The sequence below is a fragment of the Cervus canadensis genome, chromosome 10, assembly GCF_019320065.1.
Source record: "Cervus canadensis isolate Bull #8, Minnesota chromosome 10, ASM1932006v1, whole genome shotgun sequence".
Taxonomy (NCBI): Eukaryota; Metazoa; Chordata; class Mammalia; order Artiodactyla; family Cervidae; genus Cervus; species Cervus canadensis.
This window is the reverse complement of record NC_057395.1, coordinates 27,317,288-27,337,858: the sequence shown is the minus strand read 5'-3', so window position 1 is coordinate 27,337,858 and position 20,571 is coordinate 27,317,288. Positions and strand designations below refer to the sequence as shown.

At 45.5% G+C, this 20,571-nt stretch overlaps 1 protein-coding gene across 3 annotated transcripts in view; it reads right to left on the bottom strand.

The window, feature by feature from the left end:
• KIAA1217 (KIAA1217 ortholog) overlaps positions 1-20,571 on the bottom strand; it is a 361,116-nt gene that overhangs the window by 170,215 nt on the left and 170,330 nt on the right. For all 3 annotated transcript variants that reach the window (XM_043478953.1, XM_043478954.1, XM_043478955.1), the window contains exon 3: positions 3,676-3,874. In XM_043478953.1, coding sequence (XP_043334888.1) covers positions 3,676-3,874 — 199 coding nt within the window. The remainder of the gene's footprint in view (positions 1-3,675; positions 3,875-20,571) is intronic.

Genomic DNA, 20,571 nt, shown 5'->3' with positions numbered 1-20,571 from the left:
AAGATTTAGAGGTGACAGATCTTTGGCATTTGGTCATGTTATAAATCAGAGCGGCTGAGCAAATTTCTTTCTTTACTTTTCAGCTTTGTAAATCTCTGAGAGTGACTAGTTGGCTCCCAGCATCAGACAAGATTTCTGCGTTTTGCTGTCACTTGGCCCCACCTGAAATCCTGGAATGAGAAGCTCCCACCTTGCATGCAGGGCAGCGCTGGAGAGAGACTATTACATGGGCACCAGCAACGCCTCCCTTCTCTGTCCTAATCAGCGCCTCAGAGCTGTCCCATCTCTCTCTGGCACATCTTATAAAAGCCTCTGCGCAATGCACCAAGCCCGCGCTCCTCCCATATCCTAAATACGCCAAAGCAGTAGAAAGGTAGGATTATTCAAGTGAAAAAATGATTAAGCCAGCAGGTTTATCTCCAGGCACAGGCTGCCTGAAGTGAAAGCAAGGTCGCATCCCCTCCAGGGAGCGGGAACGGTGGGAGAATTGGTCCAGACCCTGCCCAGGACTGGGGAAGGGCGCCAGTGACACACTGCGCATGTGCAGAAGCGAAGCCTGGGCGCCGAGCTCTCCCGCCCCCGCCTCTTCCGGGCCCTGTGGCTGGAGGTCGCCTGGATGATACGTGATATCCTTGGGGTGACACATAGGCAGATATTGGGGTGAGGCGAGGGAGGCACTCACCTCAGGCGCACAATTTCCAGGCCCCCCCTCCAAAACTCAGTAATCAAGATAAATCAAAATTAACGCAATAATCCATGAAGAACCAACCATGACAAATTTAAACACAAGATGAACGGGACTTGGGTGGGAAGGTCCTAAAGTTCCGTGGATTAAGACAAAATGACATTGCACTGACCCCAAAGGAAACCCGGGGCTTGCAGGTGGCTCCCAGAGTGGGTTTGCAGATCACAGCTCAGTTTCGTCTGCAGCCTCTGTGGTCTGGGGTCCTAAACGGCCTTCACCACTGAAATGCTGGGGGACACCGCTGCTCCCAGTTCTGCTCTCTGGGGAGCCTTTTGTTCCCATATCTGGGTGTTAAATACAGTCAGGCACACAGCGACTTTTTCGAACAGGAGGCCAGCAAGGCCCCTGGCAGAGAGATTGTATATAGATTCTCCTTGACTCACTTTCCTGTTTATTTCCCATCCTGGCTCAATCAGATTATGTCAGGAAGGCCAGGTGCGGCCAGAGGACATTCCCAAGTCGGCCACAGAGAGGCGGCCAAGGGCAGCGCCAGGCGCACTGGCCCAGGCCAGCCTCATTTTCCGGCCCCAGGGCTCCTCTCGAAGGGGTAAACTTCTCACTGCTCTCCTCTCCTTGCGTTTCTCTTTCCATCCAGGAGTTGGGGAAATCACTGGCCCCAAAGATCCTCCTGGAGCAGGAAGAATAAGCACCTCCTTTGCATTTGTGAATCTGCTGGGACTTGCCAGAACTTCACAGCAAGGCGTGCTTAGAGTAAAACAGCATTTTGCATAAGTTCAGCCGGCCCATGAGAAAATACCAGCCACGCTCAGCAATTCCTAAGGCAAGGTTGCCTGTCCTAACTCCTTCAGCCCCGAAGCCCAGAGGTTGGCTTTCTAGGGCAGCCAGTATCTACGGATACCTGCATTGCCAAGTGCACTTGGCTGTAGGGGAAATTCCTGCCTGTAAGACAAAGGCTCCATTATCCCACAGGCGTGCTGTTCCCCAGGTAAGGGGGAAGGCGCAGAAGTATTTGTTCTTCTCTTTCATTCTGTTTTGCAAAGCACAGCCTATCTTTACAGAGAAGTGAACCCCATTCATTTCCCGCAAAGCACAAAGGAGAAATTCCACTCCTTGGCTGGTTCCTGGGCTCCTGCCTCAAGCAGGAGTGGGGTTAAGAGAACACTAAGCCCTGTACTCCAGATGGAAAGCCCCAGCCTGGCTCCTACTGCCACTGCCAGGGCCCCGTATGCTCCCTGGGTGCACTGCACCCTTGCAAACCCCGCGCCTTCATTGGTAAATGGCGTTAATAGGAACTAGAGGGTCTTCCCACTTCTGCCATTTAATTAACTATGTTCCTCAGAAAACAAAAAGGAGATTTTTCCATGGCTTTCATCTTTCACTAGTAAAATGAGGACCCTGGATTATTAACCAAACGTGAAGTATACAAAACTGAAGGTTAAAAATTAATACCAATAATGCAAGTAAAAATGGGGTATTTTTTAATTTGTTTTGCTTTTCTCTTTAAAAGACCTGCGACAGGGCTTCCCTGGTGCTCCAGTGGTTAAAAATTCACCTTGCATTGCAGGGGACATCGGTTCGATCCCTGGTCAGGGAACTAAGACCCTACATGTCTCGGGGCAGCTAAACCTGTGCACCAAAACTGCTGAGTCCATGCGCCCCTGCACTCTAAAGCTTATGCCCCACGACAAGAAAAGCCACCCCAACGAGAAGCCCACACTGCAACTAGAGAACAGCCCCCTGCATGACATCAAAGACTCAGCACAGCTTTAAAAAAAAAAAAAAAAGACCTAGGACAATGTCTGAACCCAATTTGCTCTGGTTACCATCTGTGACCGAGGAAACAAAATCAGGATACCTCCCCACATCCTTCTCTGTTCTTCAAGCAAGGCGTCTACTCAGTTTTAAGAGGCAGAATTCAGCTGTCTTCTGCAGAGGCCTACCCTGAAGCCTTCTGTGGGTTGATCCCGTTCCTGTCCCCTCTTTCTCCTGACCCCAAATGTCTGCAAACACAGGTACTGAATCAGAACCTTAAGAAGGCAGGTTAACCTTATGAAATACCAACACGATTTGCAAAAATGTCTAAATCTTCAGGATCTGTGCCTTTTGTTAAAGGGCCAGGAAGAAAAAAGAAGAAAGAAGCAAAGCGAGATAGAAAGTGAATATCCAATATGAAAAAGCAGATGCTAAGTGAGGGCAGGGGCTTCCCAGGTGGTAAAGAACCCACCTGCCAATGCAGGAGATGTAAGTGATGTGGGTTTCGATCCCTGTGTCAGGAAGATCCCCTGGAGGAGGGCATGGCAACCCACACCAGTATTCTTGCCTGGACATTCCCATGGACAGAGGAGCCTGGGGGGCTATGATGGCCCATGGGGTCTCAAAGAATTCCACGCAACTGAAGCAGCGGAGCATAAGCACAGGTAAAAGCAGGACAGAATCCTGCGTCTCTTAAAAGCCTGTTGAAAGAAAAGGCTATGCTAGACTCTTGCTAAGCCCCTCCACCCTTTCATGTGGTGGCAGGGCCAACAGCCCTGTGTTTCTGGCTTTTATGACCAGTCGTGGGGGTGCTGGCCACACCGCACCTCCTCCTCCTGGAGCCAATCACGTCCTCCCCTGGACTGTCAGACAGTGGAGTGGGTCTCATACCCCATCCGTCCACAATTCTGAAACTGGGGAGGAGGTTCCTAAGAAATGAGGCTCATTTAGCAAAGTGGCCCTTGCTATTCCCTACCAGGACACAGACAAGCACTGCCAGCCTCTTGTTTGAGTGCCCAGCCCCAGAGACCGCCTGGACTAGATGCTTCTTCAGCAGGTAAATCCTCAAGGCTTCATGTTAAGTTGTCGGAGTTTCTGAGCACTTGAGGTTTTATAAGTCAAGATCAAATTAACATTCCAATGTAGGGTCTGTGTTCAGAAGTATACACGCACACACATGCAGTAATAAAAATCAGAAGCTGCCTTTTGAAGCTTACCCAGAGATCTTTCTTTCGTCTGGTTGGTGGACCTCACCACCGGAAGGCTCGCCCGAGTCCGGCTGCCTCTGGAGAAAGGACTGGGAGTTTCTCCCTCAGACATGGCTTCCAAAGAATCAGCGGACGCCTCTGACAGATGCTCCACTGGGTCGCCCAAGTTGGGAGGCTGAGGACTGTGAGAGAGTTTGGGGCTTCTTGTCTGCAAAAGGCATTTGAAAGAAAGTGGGAAAACAGATTGTTACTACTTATGCTGAAGATATTTTCTATACCATCAAGATTTGCTGAGCTGGAAAAACAACATGGCAACGAAAAACAGTCCATTAGAAGGACTGAATATAGAAATAAAGATCCAGTGGGTCAGAATTTCAGTTTTGCAAGTTATTGGAAAAAAAGTTGTCCCTGAGTGAGTATTCCATTGAGGTTTTTATCACTGGACATCAACATTGCAAATGTCGTTTCAAGCAAGGAGCTGAGGACAAGCTACATTACAGGGTTCCCTGGTGGCTCAGATGGTAAAGAGTCTGCCTGCAATGCAGGAGACCCAGGTTCGATTCCCTGGAGAAGGAAATGGCAACCCACTGCAGTACTCTTGCCTGGAAAATCCCATGGATGGAGGAGCCTGGCGGGTTGCAAAGAGTTGTGACACGACTGAGTGACTAACACTTTCTTCTTACACTACAGGAGAGGATGATAGCAGGGACTTCCCTGGTGGTCCAGTGGTTAAGAATCTGCCTACCAATGCAGGGGACTCGGGTTCGATTCCTGATTGAGGAAGATCCACATGCCATGGAGCAACTACGTCTGTGTGCCACAACTACTGAGTTGCGTGCTCCGCAACAAGAGAAGCCATTGCAGTGAGAAGCCTGTGCTGCAGTGAAGAGTAGTCGCCACTTGCCGCAACTAGAGAAAGCCTGCTCGCAGCAACGAAGACCCAGCGCAGCCAATAAATAAATAAAAAGAATGATGGTAAATCTGTTCCTTTTGCCAGACAAATTCTAGCGGTGGTTATAATCACAGCGGATGGGACTGTGCATGTTTTTATAACCTCACACGGAAGATGCCCTCACACCAGAGTAAATTGAACACAACCAGTCCTCTAAACTCCTCTATCTAGACTGTTTCCAAAAATCAATAAAATACAAATGTGAGAGAGGTATTTCTATCACACTTGATTTCTTTTCTTTTGAGGCAGAAATTCCATAATTTAGACTTTGTCTGGTTTTGGTTATCACTTAACCTCAACAATCAGCAGAAAGTACCTATAATAACCCAGACACACATAATATATAATTGAATTTCTCGCTTGGTTATCTATGCTGTAATGAATGTATAAAACATTCATAATTTATGTTGGTCAATAACATTTCTTGAACATATACTGAGCACTGAGAGCAACTGAGACAGACAGACAGATATCATGTTGCCTAATGTCAAGGATTTTCAAACCAATTGGTGAAATTAGTGAAGGATAACAACACAAGATAGCATATAATTAAGCTTACACCATGAACTGTTTGGTACGTCCATTCAGCCTTTCAACGAACACCTATCAAGTGCCTAGTATATTCCAGGTACATGCTAGTACACGGTTGGTGCTGGGAACAGAACAACAGACCAAACAGACATGATCTTGCCCTCACGGTGCTTATAGGGGACAGACACAGAAGCACTGACGGTGTGGATCCAGACTGGGGAGGGGGTGTACGTAAGTGGAGAACTCGAAAAGCAAGGTAATGGTGATCTCAAGGACAACGGAAGTTGGGAGGAGGGGATACGCCGGGGGCGGGAGGAGGGGGCAGAGGGATGAAAAGACAAGGAAGTGTGTGCAAAGTCTCCAAGGCAGAAAGAAAGAAGTGGTAAGCACTGGAGACCAGCAGACCCCAGATCCCACAGAGCCCTGGGGTCAAGGGGAGAATTCTCACTCTGACTCTAAGCTACCAGAGTGCCGGGAGAAGTGGGGGGGTAAGGATCAGATACAATTTTTATAAGATCACTTGGGCTGTTGTGTGGAGGCTGGGGATTGTACATGTAGAAGGTCAGAGAAAGGGAGTCAGGGAAACTGGGGGGGGGGGTGCTTATGCTGAATGAATGTGCAAGTTGCTTAGTCGTGTCCAATTCTTTGTGACCCCATCAATGGTAGCCTTCCAGGCTCCTCCATCCATGGGATTTTCCAGGCAAGAACACTGGAGTGGGTTGCCATTTCCCTCTTCAGGGGATTTTCCTGACCCAGGGATCAAACCCATGTCTCCCACATTGCAGGCAGACTCTTTACCATCTGAGCCACCAGGGGTTTCAGGTGTTCCTATGTTGGGTGCATAAATATTTACAATTGTTATGTCTTCCTTTTGGATTGATCCCTTGATCATTATCCTTCCTTATCTTTTGTAATATTCTTTATGGATAGGTGTTCATTGAATGAATGCCTGATCTCAGTTTTCCCCACTCCCAAAGCCCACCCCTGCTTTCATTGCATGATTCCAGGCACCTTCTAGATGGCAATGGATCCGAATTAATCACACAGTGAGTCTTCTCTTACTAAACTGCCAAAGGTGCTGATGGTGGTGAGATATAGGCAGCCCCCAGGAGCTAGGTTTTTTGTTTGTTTGTTTTGGGGGGAGGTGGTTATTTGCATCCCTTAATTTCCTCTAAATTTTCCTAAGGATACTACTGTGCTTTGAAGTTCAAAACACCAAAGCACTTACTTCTCAAGGCAGGACCAACTTTGTGGGTGAATAATTGACTCAAATGTTTAAAAGGGTTCTGGGTTTTCTTTCATTCTCTGCTGTGGCTGTCTTGAAACCCTTAATAATTTTTGGAGCAAGGGCTTCCCAGGTGGCACAGTTGGTAAAGGATCTGCCTGCCAATGCAGGAGACACAAGAGACATGGGTTCGATCCCTATGTCAGGAAGATCCTCTGGAACAGGAAATGGCAACCTGCTCCGATATTCTTACCTAAAAAATTCCGTGGACAGAGGAGCCTGGTGGGCTACAGTCCATGAGGTCACAGAGACTCGGGCACGACTAAACATGCACACTAAGAATCACACAGAGTCGGTCCTGCCTCAAGGGCACAGAACTCTTTCAGGGATGCCCAAGTGCGCCTGGCACTCTAGGGAAGCCCTTTGAGGATGGAATCATCAGCTCCTTTCCCTTTTGCTAAACGTATCAGGAGACCCATCTTGGTAGGAGCACTACTGTATTATCTAGACAGCCACACCTTGCTACAACTCTCAGGACATTTCTACAGAGGAAAACAGGAATAAGGTCAGCACAAAGCCCCCGGTACCCCCTTCATGGAGGTGGCCAGCCTGGGTGTTTCACAGGAAACTCTCAGCTCCGATAACCAACCCATATCATAGATCCCCTGGAGAAGGAAATGACCACCCACTCCCGTATTCTTGCCTGGAGAATTCCATGGACAGAGGAGCCTGTGGGGCTACAGGCCATGGGGTCACAAAGAATTGCACGTGACTGAGTGACTAACACAACACATCATGACCAGAAAGACAGATGACCTATCTATTTGCTTGGGGTTAATTTTTCCACGCAAGGTCCCAAAGTAGTTTATTTTTCATAAAATCTGCGTCTGTTACAAAGATCCGGATCTGGCTTTGGCACTCTTTAAGAGTATTATTAGACTTAAAAAAAAAAAAAATCAACCCTAAATCATTGCCCAGCTCACCAAGAGTTATATAAATTCACATCATCTTCAATGAAGTATGCTTAGTGGAATATCAAGCCAAAATGTCCTCATCCCTGACTTCGATAAGAAAAAAAAAAAAAAGAAAATACATTCGGTTTAGCAAAATAGACAAGTAATAATATTACTTGAAGCAGCATGAACACAATGACAGCTTCTGCTCTCTGGTCATCTTTGCAGCCTACAGCAGACATGATGCATTTGATGAGTTGTCATTTTCCATTGCAAAAGGCAATAATCCTTGAAGAAAATCAAAATAAAATTTCGATTTCTTGTTCAGGGTCATCTTGGCGGGCGTATGTATAAAAATAAAGATACAAGGGCTCAATCTTTTTTTTGAAACTTCCTATCCACAGCCATTCAGTTCCAAATATAAACGCCTGCTCTCGTTTTTATGTTATTCACTTTCTCATTGCAAACTATCACCGCATATTAGCAATCTCCTCACACCGCGCTCTCCCTGCGGATGCCAGCTCGCTGCTGAGACATCATTTAGGGCAGAAAAAAGACAATGAAAATTGCTGACACTGGTGTCAGGCACTCTGTGATTTGACATATTAAAACAAAAAAAAGTCAAAAAGCATTTGAAACAGGGACTTGGTACTCAGCACAGTGCGAGGCTCCAGGAGTTAAAAGGGCTGTATGTGGTTGTTGAGCTCATAACGCATATAAGGGACATTTGGGGGCCAAGAATAATATACACGTAACAGCTGGACAAGAAGTTCTAAGAGGTGCATCACTGTGTTAGTGCAGGGCAGAGTGAGGTTTAGGGGGTGACTGCCGACATGAAATAATGGGTCCAGAGAGGAGGAAGCGCAGAGGTGAGGAAGAGCTAGTTCTGGGTGAAGTCACGCACTCATGCTTTCTCTCTGTATGATGGCATTATGGCCAAGAGAAATGAAGGTTTTTTTAAAAAATTAACTTATTTATTTTAATTGGAGAATAATTACTTAACAATATTATGGTGTTTTTTGCCATACATCGACATGAGCCAGCCACAGGTGCTCAATGTCCCCGCATCCTGAACCCCCTCCCACCTCCCTCCCCATCCCACCCCTCTTGGTAGTCCCACAGCACCGGCTTTGAGTGCCCTGCTTCATGCATGGAACTTGCACTGGTCATCTTGGAAAGATATTTTAATATCCAAAAAATGGGTGGGAAGATACACAGTTCAGATTGGTTAAGAACACAGTCTTTCTGTTGGGCGTTATTGTCCTTGTTTTGGCTCAGGAGAAACCTTTTCTCAGACATGCATCATCTACAGCATGACGTTGGGGGCCCCTGCCCTGAGCCTCTGAAGAAAGCTGCCCCTAACTGGAAAGCTTCAGGAGGCAGAGGATGGTGGAAATGCTTTCTGAGCAACCTGGGCAGGACTTGAGGGTCTGGAAGGCTAGATTTCACTCAGCACTTCATAGACACACATGACACCAACTCACCTCCCTCTTCTAGAGGTTTCTCTAAACCATCAGGCGACCCCAAACTACCCCAAACTGGGAGTCATTTGGGGTCATGCAGGAAGGGGCAGCCCGCATAACAAGGCCACCTGAACCCCACTCATCCATTCTAGTCTTTCCTTTTTCAAAAAAGGCTTTCCAGGGTGGCCCAGTGGCTAAGACTCTGTGCTCCCAATGCAGGGGGCCCAGGTTCAATCCTTGGACAGGGAACTAGATCACACCTGCTGCAACCAAGAGTTTGCATGCTGCAACTAAGATGGAAAATCCCCCATGCACTGCCCAAGTGTGATGCTTTCAACTCAAAATTCCAGTCAAAAATGTGATGTCAACCAAAGAGAATTTTCTAGGTGTCATGCACTCTTATGAAAGATGCAAGGAGCAAGATATTTGAAATTCACAAATACTGAATGATTCCCTGGACTTTAGGTTTCTTTACCACCCCTCCTTCCAGCTCCACTAATGTCAGAAGAATTGACAAACTGCCCCATGGAAGGTTTAAACTTCAAAATTTCCTCACAGAGTCCTTTCTAGAGCCACAGTGCAGTTTTTGTTTTTTTTTTTTGCTCCCTCCTCTGCCCCTCTGGTTTCTGAAGTCTAAGGCTTCTGCTGGGTTTGGGTCTGAGGATGTGAAGACCAAGAGCTCCAACATGGCACACGGGCTTCCATCCTTACATAAACCCACCCAGGTTGCCAGCCGCAGCTGCAGAAGACCTGCCGTTCTCAGGTGCACCCCAAGACTTAGAGCCTGGGGTGGGCGCTTCTGGAGCAGCGGGCCCCGGTCTCCCCATGGCTCTTTACCACTTCTCACAGCTTCCGTGGCTGATGGCCAGAAAAATGAGACCGGAGCAAACATCTCCTTTCTTATGCTGATGGCCAATCTGGGGAACACACTGAAGACATCCCTGGTTCTAGAACATAACAGATTGATGTGAGAAGTGTATTAAGAGAGAGCAATGCTTAAGTTTTATAACAATTATGTAGTTGTTTAATTTGGATGGGCTTGGAGCTAACGACCTAGAGGAGAAGAAATCAGCTTTTGTTTTTTAATAGAAAACTTGGGTGCATGCATTAAAGGGCCCCACTGGTATACAAGTACACATGACTGTTTAGTGTGTATTTGGGTGCTTCATGGGAGTGAATCTGTGGACACCTGTCACTTGCGGAGTAACCAGGAACTTCTGGGCCTTATAACAAGCAGGACATGTATGCACACATGCCTCCCATTCTAATACCAACCTTCATCTGTGCATATCTGAAATCCTCATAAGGACAGATTTAAGTTTAGCCCTGAAAAATCAGTATTTCCCTTCCCCAGCTTGGACAAAGGGAATACATTTTTCTCTAGGATTTATTTTTGATGAATTATCCTTGATAAACTCAATTTATACCCTGTTTCTTCAAGGGTAATATTTCAAGCCCTTCCTCCCTCTTTCTACCAAAAGGGTACCCAGACATTTTTCATGATTTTCACCTGTGAAAACAGAAAGATGTTTGGTCTGGAGTAAAATCAGATGATTCAGCAGTTGAGCAAAGTACAACTGTGTCTTTTGTTTCCCCATTTTCCCTTCACTGTGGGTATTACTTCATTATCAGATGAGAAAGATGAAAAGGCCGTGAGGCTAAGTAGTCACCACCCCTCGCCTCCCCGTTGAGAGCCGGCCACAGGCGAGCCGAGTGAGCCAGGCAGGACCCCTGGACCAGCCTGCTCTCGCCAAGCAAAGCCCCTTCTGCAGATGCCAAAAAACACTTGACAAGGACATCTCTGTGCAGACACAGGGACTGCCTTGGTGGTCCAGTGGTTAAGAATTCACCTGCCAATGCAGGAGAAATGGGTTCTATTGCAGGTCTGGGAAGATCCCATAAGCCTTGGGACAACTAAGCCTGGGCATCACAACTCCTGAGCCTGTTTGAGAACCTGTGAACCACAACTGTTTGCCATGACTGAAGCCCATGAGCGCAGAGCCCATGCAACGAGAGAAGCCACTGCAATGGAAAGACCGCACACCGCAGCCAGAGAGTAGCCCCGGCTCGACGCAACCAGAGAAAGCCCGCGCGCAGCAACCAGCGCAGACAAAAAGAAATGCATCTTAAGAAGTGAGTTTTTAAAAAATTAAAACAGAGAAGCATCACATGACACAAACTCTCTCTCTCTCTCAGTATTTGTGCATCAAACGACTCTTCTGAGATATTACCAATTTATCTTCCCTGGTAACTCAGCTGGTAAAGAATCTGCCTGCAGTGCAGGAGACCCTGGTTTGATTCCTGGGTTGGGAAGATCCCCTGAAGGAGGGATAGGCTACCCACTCCAGTATTCTTGTCTGTAGAATCCCCATGGACAGAGGAGCCCAAAGGGCTACAATCCATGGGGTCCCAGAGTTGGTAATGACTGAGCGACTAAGCACACAGCACAGCTTGTCCTCGTAGCTGTCAGCTAGAAATAAAAAAATGTTGGGACATCTACCCCCTATCCCCAACTTCCTGGGGAAACTGCCAAACCTTTGTGTCCCAAGATCTTTCCAGGGGGAAGGGCTGTGAACGGTGCCTTAGAGTTACAAAGGCCACCCCGAAAAGTTCCTCTCTAGACTGAACTCAGAAGGTAAAGGCATTTGGAGGATAAGTCTGCGGTTGCCCACTCTTCCCCCAATAGGAGAGGAGGAAGGTTGCTAATTGGTCAGGAAGAGGCAGGTAAGTGACTTTCCACGGCCAAGAAGAGGATGCCAGTGTTAGTGGTGCTGGTGGTGGTGATGATCTTCAAATTATGGAGATCTGGATTTCATTTACAGGGAGTAGCTCCGGTGGAGGAGCGGTGTGTGGTGTGCTCGGAGTGGCAGAAAGTGTGTGCCTTGGTTTAGCTCGGCAGACAGTCCCAAGAATCGACCTGCAAATAGACCCCCAGGAGACTATCTGCTGAGTCCCAGGGATCCCAGAAACTTTATCCAGTTCTATCAGACCAGACTCGATCCTTAGACTTTCTTTATGACCCCAAGTGATGAAAATACATTTCTTAATAACTGCTGAAATCAAGTCAGATTAATCTGATTTACAAAAATTAAAAAATTTGATACTTCCTATACTAGATGGTCAGGGAGAAAATCTGTACATAGTACATCTTTAATAGAATAAATCAATCTAGAAACGATTTAGAAGGCTGGTTAACAAATCACAATGGAGCCACTCTATGGAATATGATGCAGTCATGATCAAGGTGTTTTAAAGAATTGTTTTTCCATAATTTAAGAAATGAAAGCAAAGGACTTCCCTGGTGGTCCAGTGGCTAGGACTCCAAACTCCCAATGCAGAGGGCCTGGGTTCAATCCCTGGTCAGGGAACTAGATCCAACATGCTGCAACTAACAGGAGTTCACATACCACAACTAAAGATTGTTGTGGAAAGGAAAGATCAAGATCCTACATGCTGCATCTAAGACCCGCAGCCAAATAAATAGAAAGACAAAAGAAATGGAAGCAATATACCCAAATATTAGCCTTGGTTTCTTTTACACAATAGCATTATGAGTGATGCATGTGTGCCAAGCTGCTTCAGCTGTGTCCGACTCTTTTGAGACTTCAGGGACTGTAGCCCATCATGACCCTCTGTTCATGGGATTCTCCAGGCAAGACTACTGGAGTTGGTTGTCATTCCTTTCTCTAGGGGATCTTCCTGACCCAGGGATGCAACCTGGGTCTCCTGCATGGCAGGCAGAGTCTTTAAAGTCAGCCACCAGGGAAGCCCTAAAAATGAAAGTGTTAGTCACTCAGTTGGAAGAAACTTAGCATATTGTGAGTAATGTGCTTCCTTCTCCTTTATTTCTCCAAAATGAGGATAATACTGCTTTTGCAGATCAGAGAATTACCGGGTAAGCATGATATTTTTAGAGTGGATCAGTGGAAGGAAGACTTTCTCACAAAGCATTTAGAATTCATAAGGATTCACATCTTCAGTGACCTGAAGGTACCCACACCCATCTCGGGTTTCTCATGTGTTATCTCCTATGGTTAGATTCCCGGTAAAAGGTTCATCCTCCCAGATGGCCCCTGAAATGAGGACACAAATTCATGGGGGAAACACAGAAATGGAGTCTAATTTCCATTCTCATGTCATGCAAACTTTTGCAGGAATCCAGAATTGCACAGACTTCCAACTTCCAAAAAAGCAACAGTTAAAACAGAAGAGCCCAGAGCCGTCCATTCAATTTTGAACATGCAGATCATGCATCCACATTTTAAGGAAACAGACGCTCCCCTCCAGAGCTCTGATACCATTATAGTAACTTCATTTTAAGGCTCTTTCAATTTGACTCCAGGTAAATTTGGAATTTTAGCCATTTTCTATGATCTCTTGGATATTTTTCTACTTTCCAACCCCTTCATAATGTGTAGATGATGTGATTGTTTTACTTTTTCCTTTAAGAGGTCTGGCTGTGCCTGGAGAAGAGGACAAAGCAGGCTGACCCCCAGACAAGGTACAGCTGCTCCCACTTCCAGGATTTCTATCAACCTGCCAACTGCCCACCTCGTGTCCTACCTGGAACATAGCACAGACTCGCTTCTAAAATAATATCTTGAATCATCTGCTCTCTGACTTCCCTTCAAAGCCAGAAAGAGGTAAATCCTATTTAAAGGCTATAAGGCCTGGCTCACCATCATCTCTTTTGAGCCTTCTTCCATCAGCAAGTTCCAAATCTGGATCTCATTAGCTCAGCCCCCCACCCACCCCTTTCAGAAGCACGTTCCTGCAATTATTATTTAGTGGTGTGCTTCCTCTTGAAGGAGTTGATGTTAAAAAAAAAAGGCCGGATGAAGAATAGTGCTGTTTTCCTGTTGACCCTGTCTGTTATGTTGATAGATGTCCCTTTTCTGAAGGCATGAGCAAACAATGCTTCTTTTAGAATTTAAAACAAGGAAAATAACTTTGTCTCGTGAAATAGTAGTATTGCTTTGTCTTATAAGGAGTATATCACATTTATAGAAAATATCATGTATGTCATAAAAGTCGAAGCTACATTTAAGGTTCAAGCTAATCAGAATTAGCTACATTCGTAAATTTGTCTCCTCCTCTTAGGAGGTTTTGCCTTTTGATTTTTAGTTTATCTACCTGAAGGTAGGTGTCTCTTTATGGCAAGCTGCCTTAAATCAATCAGGCTTTTTTTTTTTTTCCTCTCTCTCTCTCTTTCTTTACTTTTGACACAATACGATGTGCATTATAAACAACAGTTTCCGAGGTTCAGGCTCCTACCATCCTCCTTGGAAGAGGCTTGGGGCAAGGCGGCAGATGCCATTGTAATTCAGAGAGCCTGGAATGCACTTAAAAGGCTTCGGGATAAAAGGTGTCCGCCTGAGGACCGCTGTTATTACAGTGATGAAAGGAAAGGCACCTGCTTGCAGGCTTTCAAATTCAAGTAACATACGAGTATAACCCACAGTACGCTAAATATACACCTTAGAAGGCATCCTTACAAAAGTCATTATTATCCCCACAGCCCAGACTTCAGTCTGGAGAGGATATGGGGGTCCAGGCCCCTGGGTGATGCCCCTAGAGCTTAACTGCCTTGTTGTGAAACTGAAGAAGCTTCCCTGCTAGCAGCCTGTCCTGGGAGGTCTGAAGATGTCCATCCCCACAGTGAAGAGTGCCTGGGGAGCGGGATCAGAGGGGATACTTCGTGCCCAAGGTCACCAAGCTTTGGGGCTTGTGGCCAGACCCTCTCCAGGCATCCTGGGAGTAGAGGCTGCTGTTATTTTCAAACTCTCGTTTCTAAACACACACAGCCCATCACCACCACCTAACGCCCTCCAGTTTCCCTGGAATGATTTTCAAATGAAAACACACCTTGTGGAAATTCTGAAGAGGAGCTTTTCAGGCCAAAGATTCTTTTTTTTAATTTTCTTTTTTAAATTTTTGGCCGCACGTCATAGCATGTGGGATCTTAGTTCCCTAACCAAGAATCAAACCTGTGCCCCTAGCATTGGAAGAGCGGAGTCCTAACCACTGGACAGCCAGGGAAGTCCCAGGCCAAAGATTCTATTTCCCTCTAGTTCTGCTACAGGAAAGAATACCAGGGTTTGGAGAGGGAAGGAAAACAAAATTTAGAATGAGAGGACTTTCCTCTTGTTATCAGGCTGTTCTTGCAGAATGAGACTCCAATCCTGCCGTGCACTGGCAGAGCGACCCCACAGGGAAGTTCTGTGAACCTTAGTTCTCCCTTTTATAAAAGAAACAGTATCAGCTTGATGTAACTGTGGTGAAGAGTCACTGAAAAAAATTCACAGGAATCTGTCAACTATAAATGATGGAAAACGTTTAGCTGCCCTTATACAGTACGATTCTCTTTAGGATGGTTTGAGATGGCTTGGCTCCCTACTGTACCAGGAGATTCCATGGTTTGTGGCGTCCTATGTGAAGAGAGGATACAGCCCACCTCTTACTGCGATCACCTTGCCTAAAGTCGGTAAATGATCACCAACTTCAAAATAGAGATTCTGACATCCTCGGAGGCTCTGAGAATCGCTCCTTTATCAAAGAGAAGGAAGAACATCTTCAATTTCCAACCTTAAATCTCATGCACTCCTCCTTCAAAAAAACCCTACTGTCATTGTAACTTGTGTTTTTTAAAAAAAGCTCTTGGGACTTCCCTGGGGGACCAGTGGTTAAGTGATGCAGGTGGTGCAGGTTTGATTCCTAGTCAGGAAACTAAGGTCCCACATGCCATGAGGTGCGGCCAAATTTTTTTTTTAAAGCTCTTGAAAAAATTCTCACATATCCCATTATTTGCTGCTGCATCAAAAAACAAAAGTCAGCATTGATCGTTTATTTCAGGCTCTAAGGAAAAAAGAATAGTGAGGGGGACTCCAAACTAGAAAAGCCCACATCACCATGTCAGGTCCCTACTCTGTAAGCTAATGGCAGCCTATGAAACTACAGGGAAGAGCTTCTATGTTCGCTTCCTTTTCTGGGTTTCTGTTTAGTGCACAGTATGTGTGCAAGGAAACCATAAAGATGTCTCTATTTTGTATGAATTACAGAAACGCATGAGAACGATTAAAAATGTGTGGAAAAAATTAATGGTAAACACTCCCTCGGAATTGAGATGGGAGGGTAGGACCACAGGTCTCTGCAGCATGCGCTGCCCAACTTTTCCTTCTGTGTCTGTTTGTTTGGGCAGGAACTTTCTAATTTGAGCTCCTGACCTTGGAAAAGATCAAAGAGACTGATTATTAAGAAAAGGAAGGTGAAGAGCTCACTGACGCCTGACCGAATGGACAGGAGGTCACACAGACACAAAAGCCAGACTGCTGGATGCTTCTTCCTAAGCACGGGTGTGTTTGGGGCCTCACGGTAAATACCAAACAGTTCTTATCTGGGAGATTATAAAGAAACAGGCCACGTCTGGGGGACCAAAGGATGTGAGTGACCGTGTGCCAATGGACTGGTTGGCACAGGTAGCAACTTCCCAGGTTTCCAAGTGCTGGAAATTCTCCCACTTCCTTCCAGCTATAACATTCTAAACTGATGCATTAGGAAACAGGGGGCACCAAGGATCATGGGGAAATAAATAACATATTGACACTGACTCTGGAGTCCCTATTCTGTAACTTACTAGCTGTGTGGCCTTGGGCAAGTTACTTAACGTCTCTGTGCCTCAGCTTCCTCATTTATAAAATGGGACCCATAGGACACCTACTCCATGGGGTTGGTGTGGGAGGTTTAAGGCTTGTAAAATATTTAGAATACTGCTTGGTGCTAGAGATATGTCTGCCCCTATTTTAACTGCAGTTTTGTGGGGTGTTTTTTTTAAGTTATTTTATTTATTGGCTGCACCACACAGCATGTAGGATATTAGTTCCCCATCAGGGACTGAACTTGCACCCGTCGCATTGGAAGCGCAGAGTCTTAGCCACTGGACCACCAGGGAAGTCTCCATTTTTACTATTAAGCTATATGTCAGTGACATGGTCTGGATCCCACACTGATGTTTTGGAGCCAGGTGAAGGAAGACTCCCGGGAGCTCTGAAGGTTGTTAGAAGGCAAGGTTTCTGTTTTCTGCTACGAGGGAGCTGATGCGGCCAGAGCCTCACTTTTCAGAGGGGCTGAACGCATCTCTGCACTGCTGTTGCATTGCTGCTGACCCTACACCTCCATCTATGGGCAAGTACATGAAATACTTTGAAGCAAGCATGCTATTAGTGTTCATCTTTAATATTCACTCTCACAATTAAAACAAAAACGCACAAGTTTGGGAATGCTGCAAGTGTTTGGCTCCAAAAGGGTGAAACCAGGGCAGGAAAAGGGACAGGCTGACACAGATTAGAACTACACACACAGCCGACTGAAAAGGCAACGGGGCGAGGTGCGACGAGAAGAAAAGGTAAAGTACTAACTCGCTGAGATGATTCAATTTTCATCAAGTACCTTTGAATGTCAAGTTCTGCCTGAAGAGAGACCAGCATGCACTGCAAAGCCTGTGTATCAGGAGAAAAAGAGGGAGAGAGAGAGAAATAGAAAAGAAAAAGAGTGAAAACAGGAACAGAAAAAGAAGACTTTACCCAAAGGAATCATCTATTTGTTCACAATGAAAATGTAGCACAGGGAAGCCCTCTCCCCCAGAAGAAAGGCAGGAAGGTGGCAGTTCCATCCTTAGGACTCAGAGAGATGCAGGGAAGCCAGCCCTGATTGGCAATGAGTTTCCCCCAAAATATCTCACCATGGGCCCTTCTAAACTCCCCTGGGTCAGGGGAGAATATGTCACCCTGGCTTGCTGTCCTTGAAGGTGTCTCAAGGCTGCAGGGGAGTAACCAGAGTCAGAATGAAATTCCTTCCTTGGTTAGAATGCAGTCTGCTGGTGAGCCCCAACCTGCCATCTGATTGGCACTGGTCACTGGCCACCTGGCTACTCGACGAGAGAGTCCAGGACTCTGTGCCTATGCTCTGCCACATGGGATGACCAGAACTTTTTCATGAGAAGATTCAAGGTGATCTTCTACTTACAGGAACAGAAGATCAGAATTATTGTTCAGGGAACAAATTCTGACATCTGAACCTGATTGACCTTGGAGGATGTCTTCAATTGACTAGGCTCACTGTACCGGTGTTTAAATATTTCAATTCTTGTTGATCCACTAATTTTTGGACTACTTAATTTTTTAAAAAACCATGGTGGAAAAAAATTTTTTTTTTTTAAAACAAAAACTTCATCATCTTCATGCAAGAAGAATGACTCACTCTTGCATCCAAAATTGGCCAATAAGAATGTAAAACAAAGTCTTAAAGAGATGTCTATACAGCCATCTATACATCTATACAGCCAACTATACATGCAGTTCATGGTGACATTATTCACAGTAGCCAGGAGGTGGAAGCAACCCAAATGTCCACCAGCAGATGACTGGATAAACAAAATGTGGTCTATACATACTGAAAGACATTGAGCCTCGTAAAGGAATCCTGTCACATGCTACAACACTGATTAACTTTAGAACTTAATACAAAGTGAAATAAGCCTGTCACGAAAAGACAAAAACCGTATGAGTTCACTTATTTAAGGTACATGGTAATTCAGATGGATAGAAAGTAGTATGGTGGTCTCCAGGGGCTGGGGAAGGGGGTCCCTACATGTTTCTAATGCATGTGGATTTTCTTCCTTTCTATTTTTGTTTTTTAAGATTTTTTTTTAATGTGGACCATTTTGCAAAGTTTTTATTGAATTTGTTACAATGTTGCTTCTGTTTTTATGTTTTAGTTTTCTAGCCACTAGGCATACGGGATCTTAGCTTCCCAACTGGGATCGAACCTGCACTGCCTGCATTGGAAGGTGAAGTCTTAATCACTGGACCACCAAGGAAGTCCCATGCAGAGTTTCAATTTAATAAAGCGAAGAGTTCTGGAGACTGGCTGTATGTATGACATGTACGACAACATGAGTGTACTTAATGTTACTGAACTGTACACTTAAAAATGGCTGAGGTGCTAAGTTTTAAGTCATGTATATTTTTCCGTAAATCAAAAGAAAAGAAAAAAAAAAGGAAAAAAATTAGTCAGTGAGATGTCATGGCTTGGCAGCTCACTTCATAACTTACTGCACACACATACAGATATATCTATATGGATAATCGGCATACACAGAGCCTCTAAATGCCGTCATAATTTAATTATACAATATCTATGATTCATATCACCACCACAGATTTAGATATAGATATGTACATGGACGGAGGAGCCCGGTAGGCTACAGTCCATGGGGTCGCAAAGAGTCGGACATGACTGAGAGACTTCACATGTACTATGTGTATACTTCTTTTATCTCTGAATTATTTTGTATTATTTAGAGCCTAGTCTCACACATAGCAGACACAAATCTCCGCAAGAAAAAGAACACTTGAATTCAGAGGGCTATTACCAAATGTAAAAAAGGCAGGTCTCCAAACAAGAACTGTACTAAAATATTCTACCCAGATTGCACTTAGGGGTTAAAACAAAAGGAAAAGACCTCAAAGGAACTTTTAAGAGAAAAGGGGAGTGACCCCATTAGAAGAACTGTTAGCCGACCTCCTAAAGCCCTTTTTGAGGTGAATATATTCTCAGTTGAAAGGGGAGGGTTGCTGCAGGGGGTCTGATCCATCAACTATGAAAGGAAGACCCTAATGCAGACCACAAGTAATAACACCCTGTAGGTACATGATAAATAAAAGAGTAAGATGCAAATAGGATGACAGTTGCTATGAACAGACAAGAGGGGAAAGGGTACAGAAAGTCACAGAGTTTCCATCTCAAGGAGATGCGGAATAAAACAGGCCGAAGGCAGAGGACCTGGGAGGACATCGCCCGGCACAGAGACCACAGAGAACGGGAGGGTGAAGGAGACCTGTGCCCTGATGACAAGGCTGCCAGGAGGCGAGGGGCAGAGACCCCAACCTCTCTCTGCCGGGAGACACAGCAACAAGCTTAGAGAACCTGGGCAAGAGGGGACAAAGGAAGTCACCAAAGCAGCCACCGTGGGTGAGAACCACCTGAAACTGAAGGCAGAAGGGGCCAGAGAAACACCTAAATGGTTACAAGGTTCCACACTTAAAGCAAAACCAACTCTGGCTGCACCTTTCTTGCCTTTGTTGACTGAGGTCAGGGAAACGTAGAAGGTGGAAGAAGCAGAGCAGGAAGGACCCAGGGGTCCTGGGGAGGCAGGAGCTCATTTCAGCAATGGAGAACCTCCCGGGGGTCCAATGGTTAAGATTCCATGCTCCCAATACAGGGATGTGGGTTCGCTCCCTAGTCAGGGAACTAAGATCCCATATGCTGTGTGGCACATACCCCCCACCAAAAAAAAAAAAAATCAAAAAAGAAAATGCAATGGCTTCCACAGAGAAAGGGCTCTAGAACTTGAGGCCACAGAACTGCAAGTCTCTACAATGACATAAATTTTCTCAGAATTACAAAATGAAACTCACGGGAAACTTTTTCACTTTTCGCCAGGCTCCATCTGCGTGGAAAATGTTTTGAGTCGGACAGTAAGAAAGCAGAGAAAGAGAAGTGCATTTTATTAGGCCACTCACATACTCCTGTCAAATCAAGTGTGTAGAACTCAGAAGTCTCACTTATGGATTTTGACTATAAACTAGAAAATTGTTCCTTAAAAAAAAAAATAAGTAAAAGGACTAGGTGGGAAAGGAGTTGAATGTCTGTGAGTCTCTTCAGACAATGACAATGATGATCAAGTACTTTAACAATATAACGAACTTACATCAAGATTAAGGG